This window comes from Perognathus longimembris, chromosome 1 (genome assembly GCF_023159225.1).
Source record: "Perognathus longimembris pacificus isolate PPM17 chromosome 1, ASM2315922v1, whole genome shotgun sequence".
Classification (NCBI taxonomy): Eukaryota; Metazoa; Chordata; class Mammalia; order Rodentia; family Heteromyidae; genus Perognathus; species Perognathus longimembris.
The window spans coordinates 50486943-50504001 of record NC_063161.1 but is presented as its reverse complement, the minus strand read 5'-3'; the positions used below and the strand labels follow the sequence as shown (position 1 = coordinate 50504001).

The following is a 17059-nucleotide window of genomic DNA, read 5'->3' as shown; positions in this document are numbered from 1 at the left end:
CTGGCCTCTGGTTTCAGAGGCGGGGTGGAATGGGGTGGGGCAGGGCCAGAATTATGTACTAGTTTCTATGGAAACGTGGCAGGTTGAGGTAAGGCCTGGAAAAACAGCTGGTCAGGCCCATTCCAGGGCCAGATTGCTCAAGAATGAAGCAGATCTTCTCAGGGGCTGCTGGCCTTGGGGAGGGAGAGTGTCAGAGAGTGCCTCTCTGGCTTCAGTAGCCTGTGGGTTGCCCTGTTGAGCCACCCCCTTTTCTCTTCCTGTTTGGCCCCCACTTCCGACCTCTGGAATCTGGGGCTCTTTTCCTTGTTCCCAAGCCTGCTCCAGGAAGCCTTTCCTGACCAGCTGAGTAATTAATCTCTGTGAGATGTCTCCAGGAGATGTCCAGGCTCCTCCTGTTCCCTGCTGAGCACTCTGTCCTGAGGTGGGAGATGCCTAAGGATGTTTCTGCAGGCCATTCCTGCGTGGACAGAAGGTCTGGGCGGTGGCTGTGGGTGAGTGGAGGAGGGCTGAAGGTTGCTCAGGAGTGGCCTGGAGGCAAACAAAGGCTGCCGGCAGCCAGCCCCGCCCCTCTACCTGAGTGAACTCAGCAGCCAGCCCTGCTGAGCAATATAAGGGGAGCAGTCAGCCAGGGGTCAGAGAGTCCGAGTGCCTCCTCTCCCGCCGCTGCTAGATCCATCTGGATCCAGCCAAGATGTCCATCCACTTGAGCTCCCAGGTGTTCAGCTCGCGCTCGGCCGCCTTCCCCGGACGCAGTCCCCAGGTGCGCCTGAGCTCGGGGCGCCAGGGCGGCTTTGGTAGCAGCAGCCTCTATGGCCTGGGCGCCTCGCGACCTCGCGTGGCCGTGCGCTCCGCCTATGGGGGCCCGGTGGGTGCAGGCATCCGAGAGGTCACCATCAATCAGAACTTGCTGGCTCCACTGCGGATGGACCTCGATCCCACCATCCAGCAAGTGCGCCAGGAGGAGCGCGAGCAGATCAAGACCCTCAACGACAAGTTCGCCTCCTTCATCGACAAGGTGAGCTGGACAGGAGGGCAGAACGGGGAGCCACGCCCCAGCCTCCCCAAGGAACCTGCCTGCAGGTGCAGACTGTGCTCCTCTTCCCACCAGTATTGGGGGTGATAGTGCTGTAGCTTTCCTGTTCCCCATGAATTAAGTCTGCGCCTTGGATCCCCCACTCAGTCTGCAAGACCTCTCTCCTTGCAGTTTCCCCCATGGCCCCTCTTTCAGCTCCAGGAAGGTTTCCCAGGTTCTTTCTGGCTAGCTGCCCTGGCTAGCTGTGTCTGAGTCTTCTGGGGCTCTTGAGCCAGTATCATAGGCACTTGGCTGGGAGATCCAGAGACAAAGGCCAGGAGTTTTTCTGGGTCTCTTTCCTCAGAGGGGGCTGGTTGTGTGGAGCCCACGGATGGGGTGGCATGCCCTTCCCAGCTGAAGAGGCACTGGATTGTCTGAGTGGCCACTGAGACAAATGCTAGGAAATAAATGCCTTAGGGGGAGGGGGAGGGGTCTCGAGCCCCACCCACCTACTCCTGCGGCCTGGTTCTGCCTACCTTTGACTGTATAAAGTCAGATTATTTGTGCCCTTAGTGAGAGCTAGTTGGTGACAGGGAAGGGCAATGAGTGGCCCTTTGAAGATGCATTTGGGAAGCCTTTTCCCTTTCTGTTCCTGCCACACGCAAGCTCTTTGGAGCCGTGGTTGGTGGGGGATGAGGAAAAAACACACTTGACTGGTGGGTCTGGGAGAAGTGGGGCTAAGTGGAGCTGAACCCAGGAATGAAGGGCAAATTAAAGGGACTTTGATGGCCCAAGACTGGCAAGTTCCCTTTTTTTTTGCCTGCCATGAATTCCAGTGGGGTTTGGCCATGATATCCGTCTGCTAGGGTCCTCTGTCTTGGACTTAGACAAAGCTTTCCCTCTTTTTCCTTAGTACCTCCATTCCCCTGTCCTCCTGTCTTTACCATTCAGTCTTACCCACACTTCAGGGTCACCTGAAGCCTTCCCAGGTGGCCTCAGTCCCAGATTCCTACCTGACATCATCTGTCCTTCGTGGAGCCCAGGTCTGTTGCCCTGGGATGCTGGTATTGAGGGGGCCTCGCTTGCCTCCCGCCCCCAGGCATGCCAGGTGCTCCCTAAAAGCCTGTTTGGGTCCCAGAGCTGAGCATTAAGAAGGTGCTTCTTTTATATTGGACTGATTTTAGCACTCTGTCTTGAGGTCTCATTAGAGGAAAGTGTATGGAGAGAGGATACTAGAAGGAACAGATATCCCACCCATAAGGAAGGGGCTGACTCAGCCATCTTCAGGCAGGCCTTAGAAATATACAGGGGCCCTTGAGTGGGGAAGGAAGGGAGGTAGAGGATTCAATGGGGAACAAAGGTGGGTAGAAACCCTCACACATTAGCAGACTATACTGATTTGCTCCCTGGCTCACATTTGATGATCATACTTGAAACAGTCCTAGAGAAGAGGCATCGGGCAAGTACAAGGCATTTTGGCCAGGGGACCAGCCAATGGGAGCATGGAAGACTGGGCAGCTCTCTTCTACCCAATTTGGTGGCATAGTCAGCCCCTCAGGAATTTCCTCCTCCACGCTGCTTCCAGGTGCGGTTCTTAGAGCAGCAGAACAAGATGCTAGAGACCAAGTGGTCACTACTGCAGGAGCAGAAGTCAACTAAGAGCAGCCGCCTCCCCAGCATCTTTGAGACCCAGATTAATGGCCTGCGAGGACAGCTGGAGGCACTGCAGATGGATGGGGGCCGCCTGGAGGTGGAGCTGCGAAGTATACAGGACGTGGTGGAGGACTTCAAGAATAAGTAAGTTCCCTAGTGCCAGGTTCAAGGATCCCTGGCCCCCTGGCTCAGGGGTTAGAGTGGGCAGCTGCTCTGCTCAGCAGCTCCCAAGAAGGGGACAAGGAGGCTGTGTGGGAAGTATGAACCAAGGAGGAAGAACTTGTCCTGGCCTCGATGGGCAGAGGTGCCAGGACTATAGTCGGAGCAGAGACAAGAAGTTGGCTGTGAGGGGCTAGGAAGCCTGAGGTTTGAGGACAGTCCTCTAAATGATTGCTGGCTGTCTTTTTCTCTGTTCTTTCCAATGAGCGGAAATCAAAGCCGGAAGCTCAGGTGGGCCCCACCCTGAAACACCTGCCAGTGGACACCTGGGAGGGGGGCAACGAGTTTGCTCTGTGCTCTGTCTGTGGCGTGTGACTAAGCAGGGACAGGCACACAGGCAATGACTGAGGAGAGCAAACAGAGCCTCTGTGGAGTGTCCCCCACTTGCTACTTCCCTAGAGCAAAAGTCAACAGATTAATCCAGAGCAGATGGATCCAGACAGGGGCAGGGCAGGGAGGCCTGCTGTCAGGGTCTCACTGGTATGCACGTATGTACATATGTATGTATATATATTTTTTTCCACACCCACCTCCTGCTGCCCCAGGGCTCTCAGGGTCCCTTCTGGTAAAGCCAGGCTTAGCTCCAGGCCTGGGCTGAAGGAGAGGCTGACCCAGGCAAGAGGAGGGCAAGGGAACTCTCATCTGTGCATCCTCTGGGTCCGGCAAGGCAGCACACAGAAGCAGGGCTGGACAGAAGGTCTCATAGAAATTTCCATCACTTCCATAAGAATCTAAGGGCAGCTTTGTGGCAGGGAGACTCTAAGCCTGGGCTTCTGGAGAGATTAGCCTGTGTCCATATCCAGTCTCCACCTGCTCCCTCCAGCAGCTCTTGGGCACCACTGTGCTCTCTCTTTTTTAAAATCTATTTTTGAGTGCCTATATAAACACTTGGTCAAGCCAATGTACCCTCTTTCTTTTTGCTTCTTGTTATGGTTCTCCTAAACTCAGGAGCTGGCTCTTGGAAGGAAGCAGGATTTAGAAGGAATGGGGACTGGGCCATCCAGCTGGAGCCTGGTTCTTCCTGAACGCCAGAAGATCCCCCCACTGTCCAACCTAACTTCACTCCTCAGGGGTGGGATTTGAGGCATGGGCTGGAGACTGTGCTGCCAGGACTCTAGTGTGGGCTTTGTCTCTGATTAGCTTCGTGACTTGGGCAGGTTACCATGTCTCTCTTTGTCTCCGTTCCTACCTCTGATAATCACAGTGCTGTCCTTACAGGATTGTGAGAGTGAACTGAACTGATGTACAGGAAGTTCACAACCATGCAGGCCCCAAAGTAGGCCCTGAGCAAGGCTTCTGTTTGCTTTCCCCTTCCCCCAGTGAACGCAGCCTTTGTCCTTTAGTTCACGTGTTTTACTCTCCAGTTTCCCCCTGTCTACAGGGGGCTGGGAGGCAAAGCTGTACCCACACCATGACACCTCTTCCCCACTGCAGGTATGAAGAGGAAATCAACCATCGCACCGCTGCTGAGAACGAATTTGTGGTATTGAAGAAGGTGAGGTACACTCAGGGTAGAGGAGGGTGTCTGAAAGCATATGAGACGGGAGACCATGGAGCCTCTTTCACCTGAGCCGCTGGTTGGGAATTATTTTTTGGCCAAAATCTGGCCTGCACAAAGAGGAGTGATAGGAGGGAGGAATTGGGATCTGAAAGTCAGGAGCACATAGCACAGGTTGGTGTGTGTGTCTGTGTGTCTGTGTGTGCGCGCGCGTACATTGTGTTAACTTAATGAACTACTTTCTGGGTTTATAATTAGGACCAAGAGATGGAAGTGAGGGAAAGGGTTTGTATTATTATCTTGAAGTAGTTATATAAAGGTTTTCAATTCAACATGTCAGTCTATGAGTATAATGCATCTGGGTCGATGTCATTCCTTCCATATTCCTCCTCTCGGTCTCGCCCAAACCCATCCATCCCCTGAAGTTGCCTGGCTCTGTTTTCACATATGTACATGGAATATTACGTCTGTACTCACTCACCCTTGCTTTCTCTGTGTGTCTTCCCCCCTAGAGAGGGAGATTTAACCTTGGATCAGGAGGCACTCTCTCACAGGTCAGAGCATTTCATCTCAGACAGACTGGCACCTGGTCTGCCTAAAATATTTGCTGAATGAATGTAAGGAGCTTTTGGAGGCAGGGCAAATTCTCTACCTCTGGAGACATGTGAGTGGAGTTTAGAGGCCTGAGGAGTGTCTTAGAGCTGCATGCTCTTTGAAGTTCTGTGTCTGTGCACAGGTGCTGAGCAGCTCTGTTTGCTAAATCCATTCACAGAAAAGCAACCTGTTCCCAGAGCCAATCAGGACTGGCCTTTGGTGGGAATGACTGCTGCATAGATTCAGGGACAAGGGAAACAAAACAAAAGAAAACCTATCCCTCCCCACAGACACTCAGCTCAAGAAAATACAGCTTTTTCACCTGGGCATTGCCTGCGGCCTACCTGTCTTGAAGTTTCCCATGTTGCCAGTTGAGCAGCAAGCCCTGGGCAGCATCTGGGATTTGGGTGATACAAGCTCTCCTACTGACTGAGGAGAAGCTAAGGCTTACAGATGGATCTGCAATTTGCTCCAGGTCACACAGCTAGTTGGTGGCAGACAAGGTGGCATTAAAACCATAAAACCTTCAGGAATTGGTCCAGTGCTAGGTTTGGGGCTTCTGGCTCCTCTTAGTTACCAGTGGAGTCAGGAAGATATTGCTGGACCTGGAGAGATGTCCAGACACTTCCTATCCAGCTCACAGCCTAGAGAGCCAGAGGAGAGCTCTTGCATGGCTCTGACAGGCAGCCTGGAGAAACCAGGTTTCTAGCTTGGCCAGGGGTGTTCAGTCCAGAGGACTGGACAGGTATCGCTTGCTCCTATCTCTGTGCTGAAAACATGGTGTTGCTCTGCTATCCTCTCCTCTAGGACGTGGATTCTGCCTTCATGAACAAAGTAGAATTGGAGGCCAAGGTGGACAGCCTAAATGATGAGATCAACTTCCTCAAGACTCTTAATGAGACGGTGAGGACCTCAAGGGGTGGTGGTCACTTTCTATCCTGGGTGTGTGTTCAGGAAGGGGGAGTTTTCCTGCTCTATATTCTCTCTGGACTTGGGAATCTGTGATGCACTAGGGGGTTGAGTAGCCAAGAAGCTGAGTGGATAAGAACCCGCCTGTGGGGAAGTGTCTGCAGCATTTGTCAGGTTGGGCTGACAGAAGCCTGGAAGAAATCAGAGGGTCCAGGCTGTGAGGGGCTTCAAAGGTGAACTAGCTATACTAGAGGGGCAGAGAAGCCCATGTGAGGAGTTCGGGGTACCTGAGAGTGTCTGGGGACGTAGCTACCCACTATCCAGCCACTCTTCCCTTCATACTTCCCTTCTCTCTCTCTGTCTCTCTCTGTCTCTCTGTCTCTCTGTCTCTCTGTCTCTGTCTCTGTCTCTCTCTGTCTCTCTGTCTCTCTCTCTCTCTTTCTCTCTCTCTCTCTCTCTCTCTCTCTCTCTCTCTCTCTCTCTCTCTCTCTGTACTCCTGTCTGTCTGGGCATCCAATATTTTTAAATCCCATAGGGGATTAAAAACTTCCCTGGCCTTAGACAGGAGATAGAGTGCTTAGTCATCTGGCAGGGGCTGGACCAGTTCTGTTCCTTCAACCTCATCTTTGTCTGAATGCCTAGCTTACATTAGCTCTTCAGAGCAAATGCAGGGCCTTGGAGGTGTTCACTCAATCCCAGCTCAGCCCAGGTCTTCCTATGCCTGGTGTGTACTGTCTGTCTGCCTGTCAGCCTCTCTCTCTCTCTCTCTCTCTCTCTCCTTCTGTCTATCTTACTTACCTACCTATCACCTTGTCTGTTTATGTACACATATGCTACATTCACATAAGTTTATGTATAACATCTGATTGCCTTGTGGAAGTAAACGTAACACATCCTCATTGCAAAAAGCACAAAGTTAAGTAAGGCATAAAACTGAAAAATAGTCATTTGTAATTACTGTTCCCATCTGTGCAGTTACCTTTCCAGTCTTTGTATACTTAGAGTGATATTTTTTTTATAAAAATAGTCATACCTCTTAGGACATTAACACTTTCCACTGACAAGCTTCCCTACCCATCAATATAGCCACTTCCCCTGTTTTAAAGGCTGTAGAGAACTGTGGTGTGGTTCTCCGGTTCTCTATCCCACTCACCCATCACACACAGTACCACTCCACCACTTTATCCCCTTTCACCCTCCCAGGCACTGCTGTTGGATGCTGGGGTGGGTGGGTGGCAGAACTGTTCCACACATGCTGGGTCTGTGTCCTTCCTTGCCTGGCTACCCAGGCTATCCCAGCCTCTTTTCTCTTTTCATTTCCTTGATTGGGATCTCAGAACAGGTATGGGTACAGAGGTAGATCATGGCCCATTCACAGTGTCCTGTATGTTTTCTCCCTATAGGAGTTGGCAGAGCTGCAGTCCCAGATTTCAGACACGTCCGTGGTGCTGTCCATGGACAACAGCCGCTCCTTGGACTTGGACAGCATCATCGCTGAAGTCAAGGCTAAGTATGAGGAGATGGCCAACCGCAGCCGGGCTGACGCCGAGGCCTGGTACCAGACCAAGGTATGTGGTCACTTGATCTTGCCAGGGTCCTCGGTGGGATCTTCCTTTCCTCCTTGCTTGGTCTAGAACTTACAGAGTCTTGTAGGCACCAGTGGCTTAGAGATCGTATTCTTTAGAACCCACGAAGAAGAGGATATGAAAGCCAGGTCCCAGCCCTGTTTTGGGAACCAGAGAGAGGCAATAAACAGTCATTAGTAATTAAACTGTAGAGCCCCAAGTGGCAAATCTTAGCTACTTGGGAAGCAAGGGTCAGGAGGATCATGGTATCAGGCTAGCCCAGGCAAAAAGTTTTGGAGCCCTCCCCATCTCAACAAATAGCTGGGTGTGGTGGTACATACCTGTCATCTTAACTACATAGGAAGCATAAATAGGAATTCCAGGCCATGAATGTGAGACCTTAATAGAAAAATAATGAGAGCAAAAGGAGCTGGAGATATGGCTGCTCTAGTGACAGAGGAAGCACAAGTTTCTGAGTTCAAATCCCAATACTTCCAATATAAAAAATATATTTAAAGTCAGCAAGTCATAATTTCAGTACTCTGGCAGACCTTGCACACTTACCTACTGCCAGGTGATATTTCAAATGTTCTGCCTCTGTTGTTGGCTCATTTAATCCAAGAGCAGATCTATTGAGTGTGCAGTAATCGTGATTACCATTTTAAAGATGAGGAAACTGAGGCAGAGAGAAATTAAATAAGTTGCCTAACTTCACCCAGCGAGGAGATGGAAGAGCAGGGATTCAATCCTGAGCTAAGGGCCTCAAGCCTGCAAGCTTCATGGTGAAGCCTCCTTTCATGGAGGGTGACAGCTGAGGGCGTGGGTGGGCGCTGAGGAGTAGGCGGGACACAGAGGTGGACCAGTACCACTGACAAAGGGAGCCCAAGCAGGTTTAAGAGCCACCTAGAGGATGCTGTGTGGAGGCAGAAGTCCTCTGGGGTGTGTGGAGGAGAGCACAGACATGCCCACAGGAGACTTGGGCCTAGGTCGACTTGCTACAGGATCCCTGATGGTGCTTCCCTTCCTCTGGGCTCACTCTCGGTGTCTGTGAAATGGGTAGGACTGGGGGAACTGATGGCAAACAGCTCAGACTTTCAGTAATTCCACAGCACTAGGACAGGGTTGCAGTGTGAAGAGCCCCAGGGTCAATGGCAAAGGGCCTGGGAGATGTCTAGGTCCTCACTGTACTAGTTAGGAGGGGATTGAACCCATTTCCATCCCACTCCCTGATAGTCTGGTCTGTGGGCATTGGGTGGTGATGGCTTGGAGTCAGACTGTCCTGTGGAAATGTGGGTGGGGCTTGCCTTGGACAGGAAGGAGTCCCTCCCCCAACTCCTGCCATCCATCCTCCTCTGTATCACCCTTGCAGTTTGAGACTCTCCAGGCTCAGGCTGGGAAGCATGGAGATGACCTCCGGAACACCCGCAACGAGATCGCAGAGATGAACAGGGCCATCCAGAAGCTGCAGAGTGAGATCGACAACACCAAGAACCAGGTGGGCATGGGCCCCTCTTCCTGTACCTCCCTTGCTCCTTAGAGGCACAAGAGAAGCAGCAAATAAGGCCAAGTTCAGGGTGAGGCTAGAGGCAGGAGGGAGGAGGTGCCAGGCTACCCTGCTTGGGCTGAGGCTGGTGTGATTCCTGTTCAAACCCACTGGTGAGGCCTTTGGGAGAAGGATGCACTTGTCTGGGTTCTGGCTTGAGTCCAGAAGAAATCTTGGCTGAGTATAAAGTTTGCAGATGGGGCCTTGGACTGCGATCACTCCACATTCACACTAAGTGTTCTACTTAGAGCTGGCTCTGGAATAATCTGAGAAATGGGGGTGCACATGGCTCCTACGGGAGGGAGACTGAAGTCAGCAGAGACCCCTTCCTAATGCTGATCTCCCTTTTTATGGCTACCCTCTCTCACTCTGGCCACCCTCAGCCTGCTTCCTGGATCTGGCCTGAGCCAAGCATGTTCAAGCTTCAGCGCCTTTGTGCTTGCTTTCCCCCCACCTGGAATGTAGTTCTCCCAGTTCCCACTGCAGCTGTTCCTTTCTCATACCTAGAGTTTAGGACAAAAGATTCCTGCTGGATGATGGCTTCTTCAAACACCCAACCACTGCTCCAGCCAGCAGCCCTTTGGGAGTCTGCAGTGCCCATCCCTTTCTGGCATATTGTCTTATTGTGAAGTTATACAGAGCACTGTCCCTCTCCCCTGCAGAAGGGACAATGCCTTGAGAGCAGGATCTCTCCACCTGGTTCACCTGTCCTCTCTTCTGGCACCTGGCACAGGACGGGGGCTCAGGTCTCAGACCTGAGGCTGATGGAGGCATTTTGCCAGAAGCTGGATTGCCATGTACGGGTGGAGCACAGTGTGGTCAGGGCAGCAAAGACTGAGCAGTTGTTTGTGTGGGGAGGGAGGGCAGGTGAGGCCTACAGCAGCTTCAGAAAAAGAGTTTCCAGAGAATATGGGGGATGGGACCCACAAACATCCTCCTCTTGGGCCCTGAAGGCTTGTTTACCCAAGGGTGAGGCTGCCTCCTGGCACAGATAAAGGGCCTATGAGTCACTCCCTGAAGGGGCCAGCCTTCAGGCCAGGAGGGGAGGCTCAGGATAATGAATAATGTTCTCCCACCCTTGCAGCCTCCACCAAGTCCAACTCTGCTCTCAAGCACCTTGGGAAGGGCAGAGCTAAGCCCCAGAGGCAGGGTGCCTGTCCATTGAGGGGTCTTGGGAGGGGCTGGGAGCAGGCAGTGGGATAGTCTTAACTCAAGCAGCACAAAGCACCAAGTGGTTAACAGTGGGGAGAGACCAGAGCCTCTAGTGAGGCAAGAGCACCTGAAGGCAGAGAGTGGATCAGCAGGAGACTGAGGAAAAGCCCTAGGCTAGGGCTTGGGGATGTGAGCCATCTCAGCTGAAGGAGAGTAGGCTTAGGATGAGATAATTCCTGGTAGTGGGAGTGTATATCAATTTTCTATCCTTGTGACCAAATACATAAGAAAACCAATACTGAAAGGGAAAGAATTGTTTTGGTTCATGATTTTAGAGATTTCAGGCCATGGTTGTTTAGTGTCATCTCTTCCAGCCCGTGGGAAGGCAGAACATGGGGGGTGGGGGGGGCGGTGCATGTGGTAAAGAAAAATGGCTTACCTCTTGGCATCCAGGAAGCAAAAAGAGAGAGGGAAATGGGAATGGGAAAGGATACCACCCATATCTCCTTTAAGGACATACCTCCAATGACCTAACTTCCTTCCATTAGGCCACACTTCCCAATGGTGCTATCAGCTAGGAACCAACCACATGGATCTTTAGGGGGAAGAAGGATTCAAGATCCCATTCAGTAAGAGTGGGGACAGAATCAAAAGCAGGGACTCTCTAATGCCAAGTAGGGGTTGGCAACTGCTCATGGCAGATGCAAGTTCTTCGGAAGCAAACTGTCCTTCCCCAAACTCATGGCCTGTGGATCATGTAGCCCTTGGCCTCTAGAGTGACTAGTGGGGTCTCTGTTTTAAAGGCAAGTTATTGGTTCTTGTCAGCTGCCTGGCACTTGGGAATTCAACCAGGATGCCACAATCTTAGAGCCTCTCCAACTGAGTGGGGACTAGGGAATTTGTAATCACAGTAGCATTTACTAAGAATTGTAATTGCCAGAAATCACTGGCTCAAGCTTCAATGCCTATAGTCCTAGCTACTAAACGTAATGGGGTCCCCCCAAGAGAGGAGAACACAATGTAATGGGGTCCCAGGGGGAGGATCCCCCATCCCTCCAAGAGTCCACCACTCAAAGACAGTCTCAAGTAAAAAGATGGATTTATTGGGGAAGTCAAAAGTATACTGACTGGCCAGGGTCATGGCCCAGACTCAGGAGCTGGGACCACAATCGTATAAAACAGGCTGGCTGGCGAGGGCTGCAGCCCAGACTTGGGATCTGGGGCTGCACACCCCGGGCCATGCCCAGGGTCGGTTATAAAGGCAAACACTACATGGTCAAGCCTGCCACATGCAGGTGGCCAATGAGGTTACAACACTTACAGAGCATGCCAGGTCACACACAGATGGCCAATGGAGTTATAATCTGCCTCATAGCAACTGTTTGCACCAACCTATCATTTTAGTTAGACTTGGCGCACGGATTTGGTTGGGCTCACATGATGCAGGCAGATACATCTACTCGTGAGAGGCACAGGCTTAACCTTGAGCATTCCACTATTCAGGTGGTCAAGCAGTTTACACAATCTTATCACAGTGAAGGGGAACTTCCCTGGATAGGGAGGAGGAGATCTTAGTGAAGATGGAGTTGGCTTCTGCTCTCTTTAACTAATCTGAGATGGAATCAATCAGACACCCCTCAACAGCCCATAATGGCGCTGGCCAGATCTGACCTCCATATTACACTAAAGAGGCTGAGATCTGAGGATCTTGGTTCGAAGCCTATCAGGGTAGGAAAAGTCCATGAGATTCTTACCTCCAATTAACCACAAAGAGCTGGAAGTAGAGCTATGGCTCAAATGGTAGAGCACTAGCCTTGAGCAAAAGAGCTCTGGGGTAGTACCCAGGCCCTAGTTCAAGCCCCAGGACTGGCGCGCGCGCGCACACACACACACACACACACACACACACACACACAGAGTAGCATTTATTAAGAATTGTAACCATGGTAGCATTTATTACGCACTTAGGGATAACCACTGTGCTAAGACTTCTGGAAATATTCTTATAAGGTAGCTACTAAGATCATTGATCATTTAGAGAAGAGGAGATTTGAGTTTAGAAGGATTGATCCAACCTAAGCCACATAACTAGTAAGTGGCAGGCAGAATTGAAAGTTAGACATTGGATCTCTAAATCGATGTATGTGTTTAACCTTTGGGATTCCCTGGAATATGATGAAGTAGGCAGTGCCAATGGAGACACGTTAAGCTGCCCAGGTGTGGGCTGTAGGATGGGTGCGTAGGAAGGTAGTGCTGGCTGTGGGCCCTCTCCTCCAGCTCACAGCTCCCTGCTAACCACAGCGTGCCAAGTTGGAGGGTGCCATTGCTGAGGCTGAGGAGCGTGGGGAGTTGGCCCTCAAGGATGCGCGAGCCAAGCAAGAGGAGCTGGAGGCCGCCCTGCAGCAGGCCAAGCAGGACATGGCACGACTGCTGCGGGAGTACCAGGAGCTCATGAACGTCAAGCTGGCGCTGGACATCGAGATCGCCACCTACCGCAAGCTGCTGGAGGGCGAGGAGAGCCGGTGAGAGTAGTTGAGGAGCTAGATAAAGGATCCTGGGGTTTGGTGGGAATCTAGGCTTAACATTTATCCATCCATCTACAAGTATTTCCTGTGTATCCCTTCTGTGCAGGGGACTGGGGTAAGAAGTGCCAGTGCACAGAGCTGATGCTTGTTGCTTAGCACTCAGCCAGGCAATCTTCTTGAGGGAAAGGCCACAGGGTGTTATGAAGGGACATTAGCAGGGGTATCTTTTGTTGTTTTGGTGCCGGTACTGGTGCTGAACTCAGAATCTTGAGGTCTTGGTTAACCCTTATTTTTCTGCTCAAGTCTGGTGCTCTGCCACTTGAACCATACCCCACTTTTTTTTTTTTACTGGTTAAGTGGAAATAAGACTTAGGACTTTTCTGCCAGGCCAGGCTTTGACTCAAGAGCCTCAGATCTAAGCCTTATGAATAGCTATGATTATAGGACATAAGCCACCAGAGCCTGGCTGTAGTGGGGTTATCTTATTTGATCCTCAGCACATACTTAGAGAAATAGGTGAAAGAGTATCAATTCCCCCATCGATGGGGGGGAGAAAGCTGGAGTTCACTTTTATTCGTTGAGGGAGTAGGATAGTCAAATATGTGATCAAGGCCTATCAGTTCCTGATTGAAGCATCCTTCCTGAGCCCTAGCTGAGTCTCACCACACAACTCAGCTAAGTCACGTGGCACTGACTGTGCCGGAAGAGGACCATTTCCTTTGTCCCCAGAGAAATTTGCATATTTGCCTGCAAATCAGAAAGGAAACTGGATGGGTTAGTCCAGTAGGATAATGTTCATGAAAGAATGTGTGAGTCTTCATCTATGTAGTTGGGGTTTGGTTCACACAGTGTTAGGGTGATTGATTCTTTCTGTCAACACACAAGGCTTTTGAGTTGCACCCAGGGGAGGTTAGGATCTGGAGAGGAGAGAAGCAATGGTGTAGGCAAAGGCTTAGGAGAGAACTGGTCATGCTTGTTAGAACCCAGAATGGAGAGAGAGAACTATTTCTGCCCTCAGGGAGGGTACACATCAGTTGAGGAGTCAAATCACCTGCCAAGGAAGCACACAGAGATGAAGGACTTGTGCTTTAAAAATGCTCAACATGTAAGAGAACCTTTTCTAAGTGGCTAGGGGAGAGGATGGAGGATGGATGGAGCTGGAGGAAGAGAGAGGAATGAGGATGTCGGAGGTTGGATACTGGAAGAAGAATGAGGAGACACGGGGAGGGCAGTGGGATGGAATAGGGAGAGGTGGGAAGGGTCTCTGTTGGAACTTGACTTGCCCTTCCCTGGCCAGCATCCAGGCTTGTGGAAAGGGAAAATGATGCTGAACCCAGGGTACAGGATAGCTCTAGCCAAAATGCCCTTCTTTGCAACCTATACCCCCCACAGGCCTGGAGTCCCCAATTTCTTGGGAACCCATCACCTGGGCCTCTTTAATTCATAGAAGTCAGAGATGGTGGGCTCTTACAGAAGGGCATGATCCAGCTTCCTCCTATGGGTTAATGAGGAGGCTGGAGCTCAGAGACAAGAAGGGATGTGCCTCAAGTTACAGCAAGCGGACATCTCTCCTGGAAGCTTTCCCCAGTCAGGATTGTGAGTCACACTTCCATCCTGGTTCTTGGGCAGGAGACTGCCCTCCCTGCCCCATGGGGTGCAGAGATGGAACTTAGCGCTTATCTCTTAGCCCTGTTGTCCTTTTTGGAGCAGATCCAGAATTAAGATCCTGAAATGTATACAATCCAGGGGACCTTCTTTGAGAATAGAAAGTTACAAATATAAAATTAAGCACACTCAGGAAAGTAACAACTTGGAAAAAAAAAAACCTGGTATGCCTAAAGTTTTCAGGGGATGCATATTTCCTTTGCCTTCCTTAGCCTGCCTACATGTAAAAAAATAAAATGAAATAAAGCACAATAAGTAAACACATTAGAAGACAGAAAGAAATCACAGCAATCACTAAAATTTGGACACTTAGGTTGTTTTCTTGTGAATTTGTTAGACATCAAACCAGAAACTCTTTTATAGAATTGCTGCTTTACTACAGTCTGCTCTCACTCACACATTCTAACAACTCCCAGCCCTAGCAGGCACCATTTGAATAAATATATCCAGGAAGCTTCTAGAAAGTCCATCTCTTGCTCCCCTCTATGTGAGAGCTGGACTCTCTTCTCTTGGCTCTCCCCCCTTGCAGCACAAACAGATTCCCTAGGGTTTGGTGATAGGACTGTGAGTCACAGAACAAACACACCCAGCTGCTTCAGAACAGATTTCTAATTTCCACTGCAATACCTGTTTCATCCCCACCGGCTGCCAAAAGCTACCCCACCTACTGCCCCTCCTCAGTCTTAGTGAGATTCTCATTCGATCAGTCAACAATTCATTAATTATTTCAACACCTATTAAGTGCTATTAGTTCCAGGCTTCATGCTAGGCAGCTGGAGACACCGGAATCAGTAGACAACAGCCTACTTTTAGCACTGTATGATGTGATGAGAGAAAGCAGATTATGATAAATAGTAAGTACAGCTAGCTACCAGTTACCAAATCCTGGGTGTGCAGGACTTGTGGCTAAATTATATTATCTAACCAATACAAGCAAGCCTCTGACTTTGGTCCTATAGCTCCAATAATGCCCCCTCCCCACGCCAACTTTTCCATACAGCTGGGTGCTGTTGGCTCCTACTTGTAGTCCTAGTTAATGTGGAGGCTGAGATCTGAGGATTGAGATTCAAAGCCAGGCTTGGCAGAAGAGTCTGTGAGGGGTGTGTGTGTGTGTGTGTGTGTGTGTGTGTGTGTGTGTGTGTGTGTGTGTATGCGAACTTGAGCTTGAACTCAGGGCCTAGGAGGTATCCCTGAGCTTTTTGGTTCAAGGATAGTTAGTGCTCTACTACTTGAGCCACAGTTTCATTTCTGGCTTTTTGGGTAGTTAATTGGAGATAAGAGTCTCATGGTCTCTGCCTGGGCTGGCTCTGAACTTCAATTCTCAGATCTCAGCCTCCTTAGGAGCTAGGATTGCAGATGTGAGCCACTGACACCCAGTGTCCAGGAGATTCTTATCTCCAGTTAAACAGCAAAAAGCCAAAAGTTGAGCTGTGGCTTAAAAGGTAGAGAACTAGCCTTGAATGAAAAAGCTAAGAGATAGTTCCCAGGTCCTGAGTTCAAACCCTAGTACTGGCACACACAAAATACATTTCCCATCCAATGTATAAGTGAGAAAGAGCTCTGAGCTGTAACCCTGGGGTCATAAGTCCAAGAAACAGAAGGGTCAAAGGGAATCCTTCCTCCCCTCACTCCTCTCCCAACATTTTGCACTCTTTCTGAAGGCAGCATGGAGGGATGGGACAAGATGAAAGGGGTGAGGACCTTCCTGAAAGGAGGTGACTGGAAGTCATTGTCCCTAGCATTAAGGCAGGAACTACTTTAATCTACCTGTGCTTTGTTCCCAGGCTGGTGGGAGATGGAGCAGGAGCAGTGAACATCTGTAAGTTCTTAGCCCCCATCCTGTACTATGCAGATTAGGCTGAGTGTCCAGAATGGCAGACTAGTCTGCCATTGATAGTGGGAAGGGAGGGTCCCATCAGAGGCTTCTTTTGGATTCGCTGATGGAGGAGCCAGGGATGGTGGAATAGAGTGTGGAGTGGATAGGATGTGGGGAGGTCTCATACCAATGGATCCTCTTCCTTTCTCTCCCAGCTATGGTGAATTCCTCCGGGGGCGGCAGCAGAGGGCTGGTCTTCGGAGGAACCATGGGAAGCAATGCCCTGAGCTTCTCAAGCAGCGGGGGACCCGGGGCCCTGAAGGCCTATTCCATCAGGACCACATCTGCCACCCGCAGGAGCACCCACAACTGAGCTGTGGGTGTGCAGAGCCCCCTCTTCCTCTGCCCTCATCGCAGGAGCTGTGGGTGTGCAGAGCACCCTCTACCTCTGCCCTCATCGCTTCCCATCCCTGTCCTGAGATGGAAAAACCACCTCAAACTGGCATACAAATAGCTTCAATAAAGAGCCCCTCAGAGGCTTGGGGTATCTCTGCAATGGCTGACATCCTGGCTGGGCCAAAGAGGGCAGGACCTTCCCTGATATTGAGGAAGCCTCTGATGCAGGAGGCTGACTTGTACGTAGTGTTTGGGGGTGCTGCTCTAAGAAGCTGGGCCCTTATTCAGGGTTGGCCTTCTCCCAGAGCAGGGACTAGGGCTGGTCCCAGTAATGTCCTCTGGAATCAAAGGAAGGCACAGCCAGCAAGTAGGCCCTAAAGTCCTCCTTTGCCCAGGGTGGCAGGGCTGTTTACACCTCAGGCCCTCTGTGCCCATAGCACATTTTTCTTGTAGTGAGGTCACATACATATGGCGATCCCAGGCCTGGGCTTTGAGTGGCCCAGCCAACTTGT

At 50.8% G+C, this 17059-nt stretch overlaps 1 protein-coding gene across 1 annotated transcript; it reads left to right on the top strand.

The window, feature by feature from the left end:
• Positions 1-582: 582 nt before the first annotated feature.
• Krt7 (keratin 7) lies at positions 583-16707 on the top strand. The gene is made up of 9 exons (XM_048364037.1): positions 583-1015; positions 2598-2809; positions 4319-4379; positions 5784-5879; positions 7289-7453; positions 8820-8945; positions 12447-12667; positions 16120-16154; positions 16367-16707. The coding sequence occupies exons 1-9, from the start codon at positions 692-694 to the stop codon at positions 16522-16524; spliced, it is 1398 nt and encodes a 465-aa protein (XP_048219994.1). The 5' UTR covers positions 583-691; the 3' UTR covers positions 16525-16707.
• Positions 16708-17059: the final 352 nt, after the last annotated feature.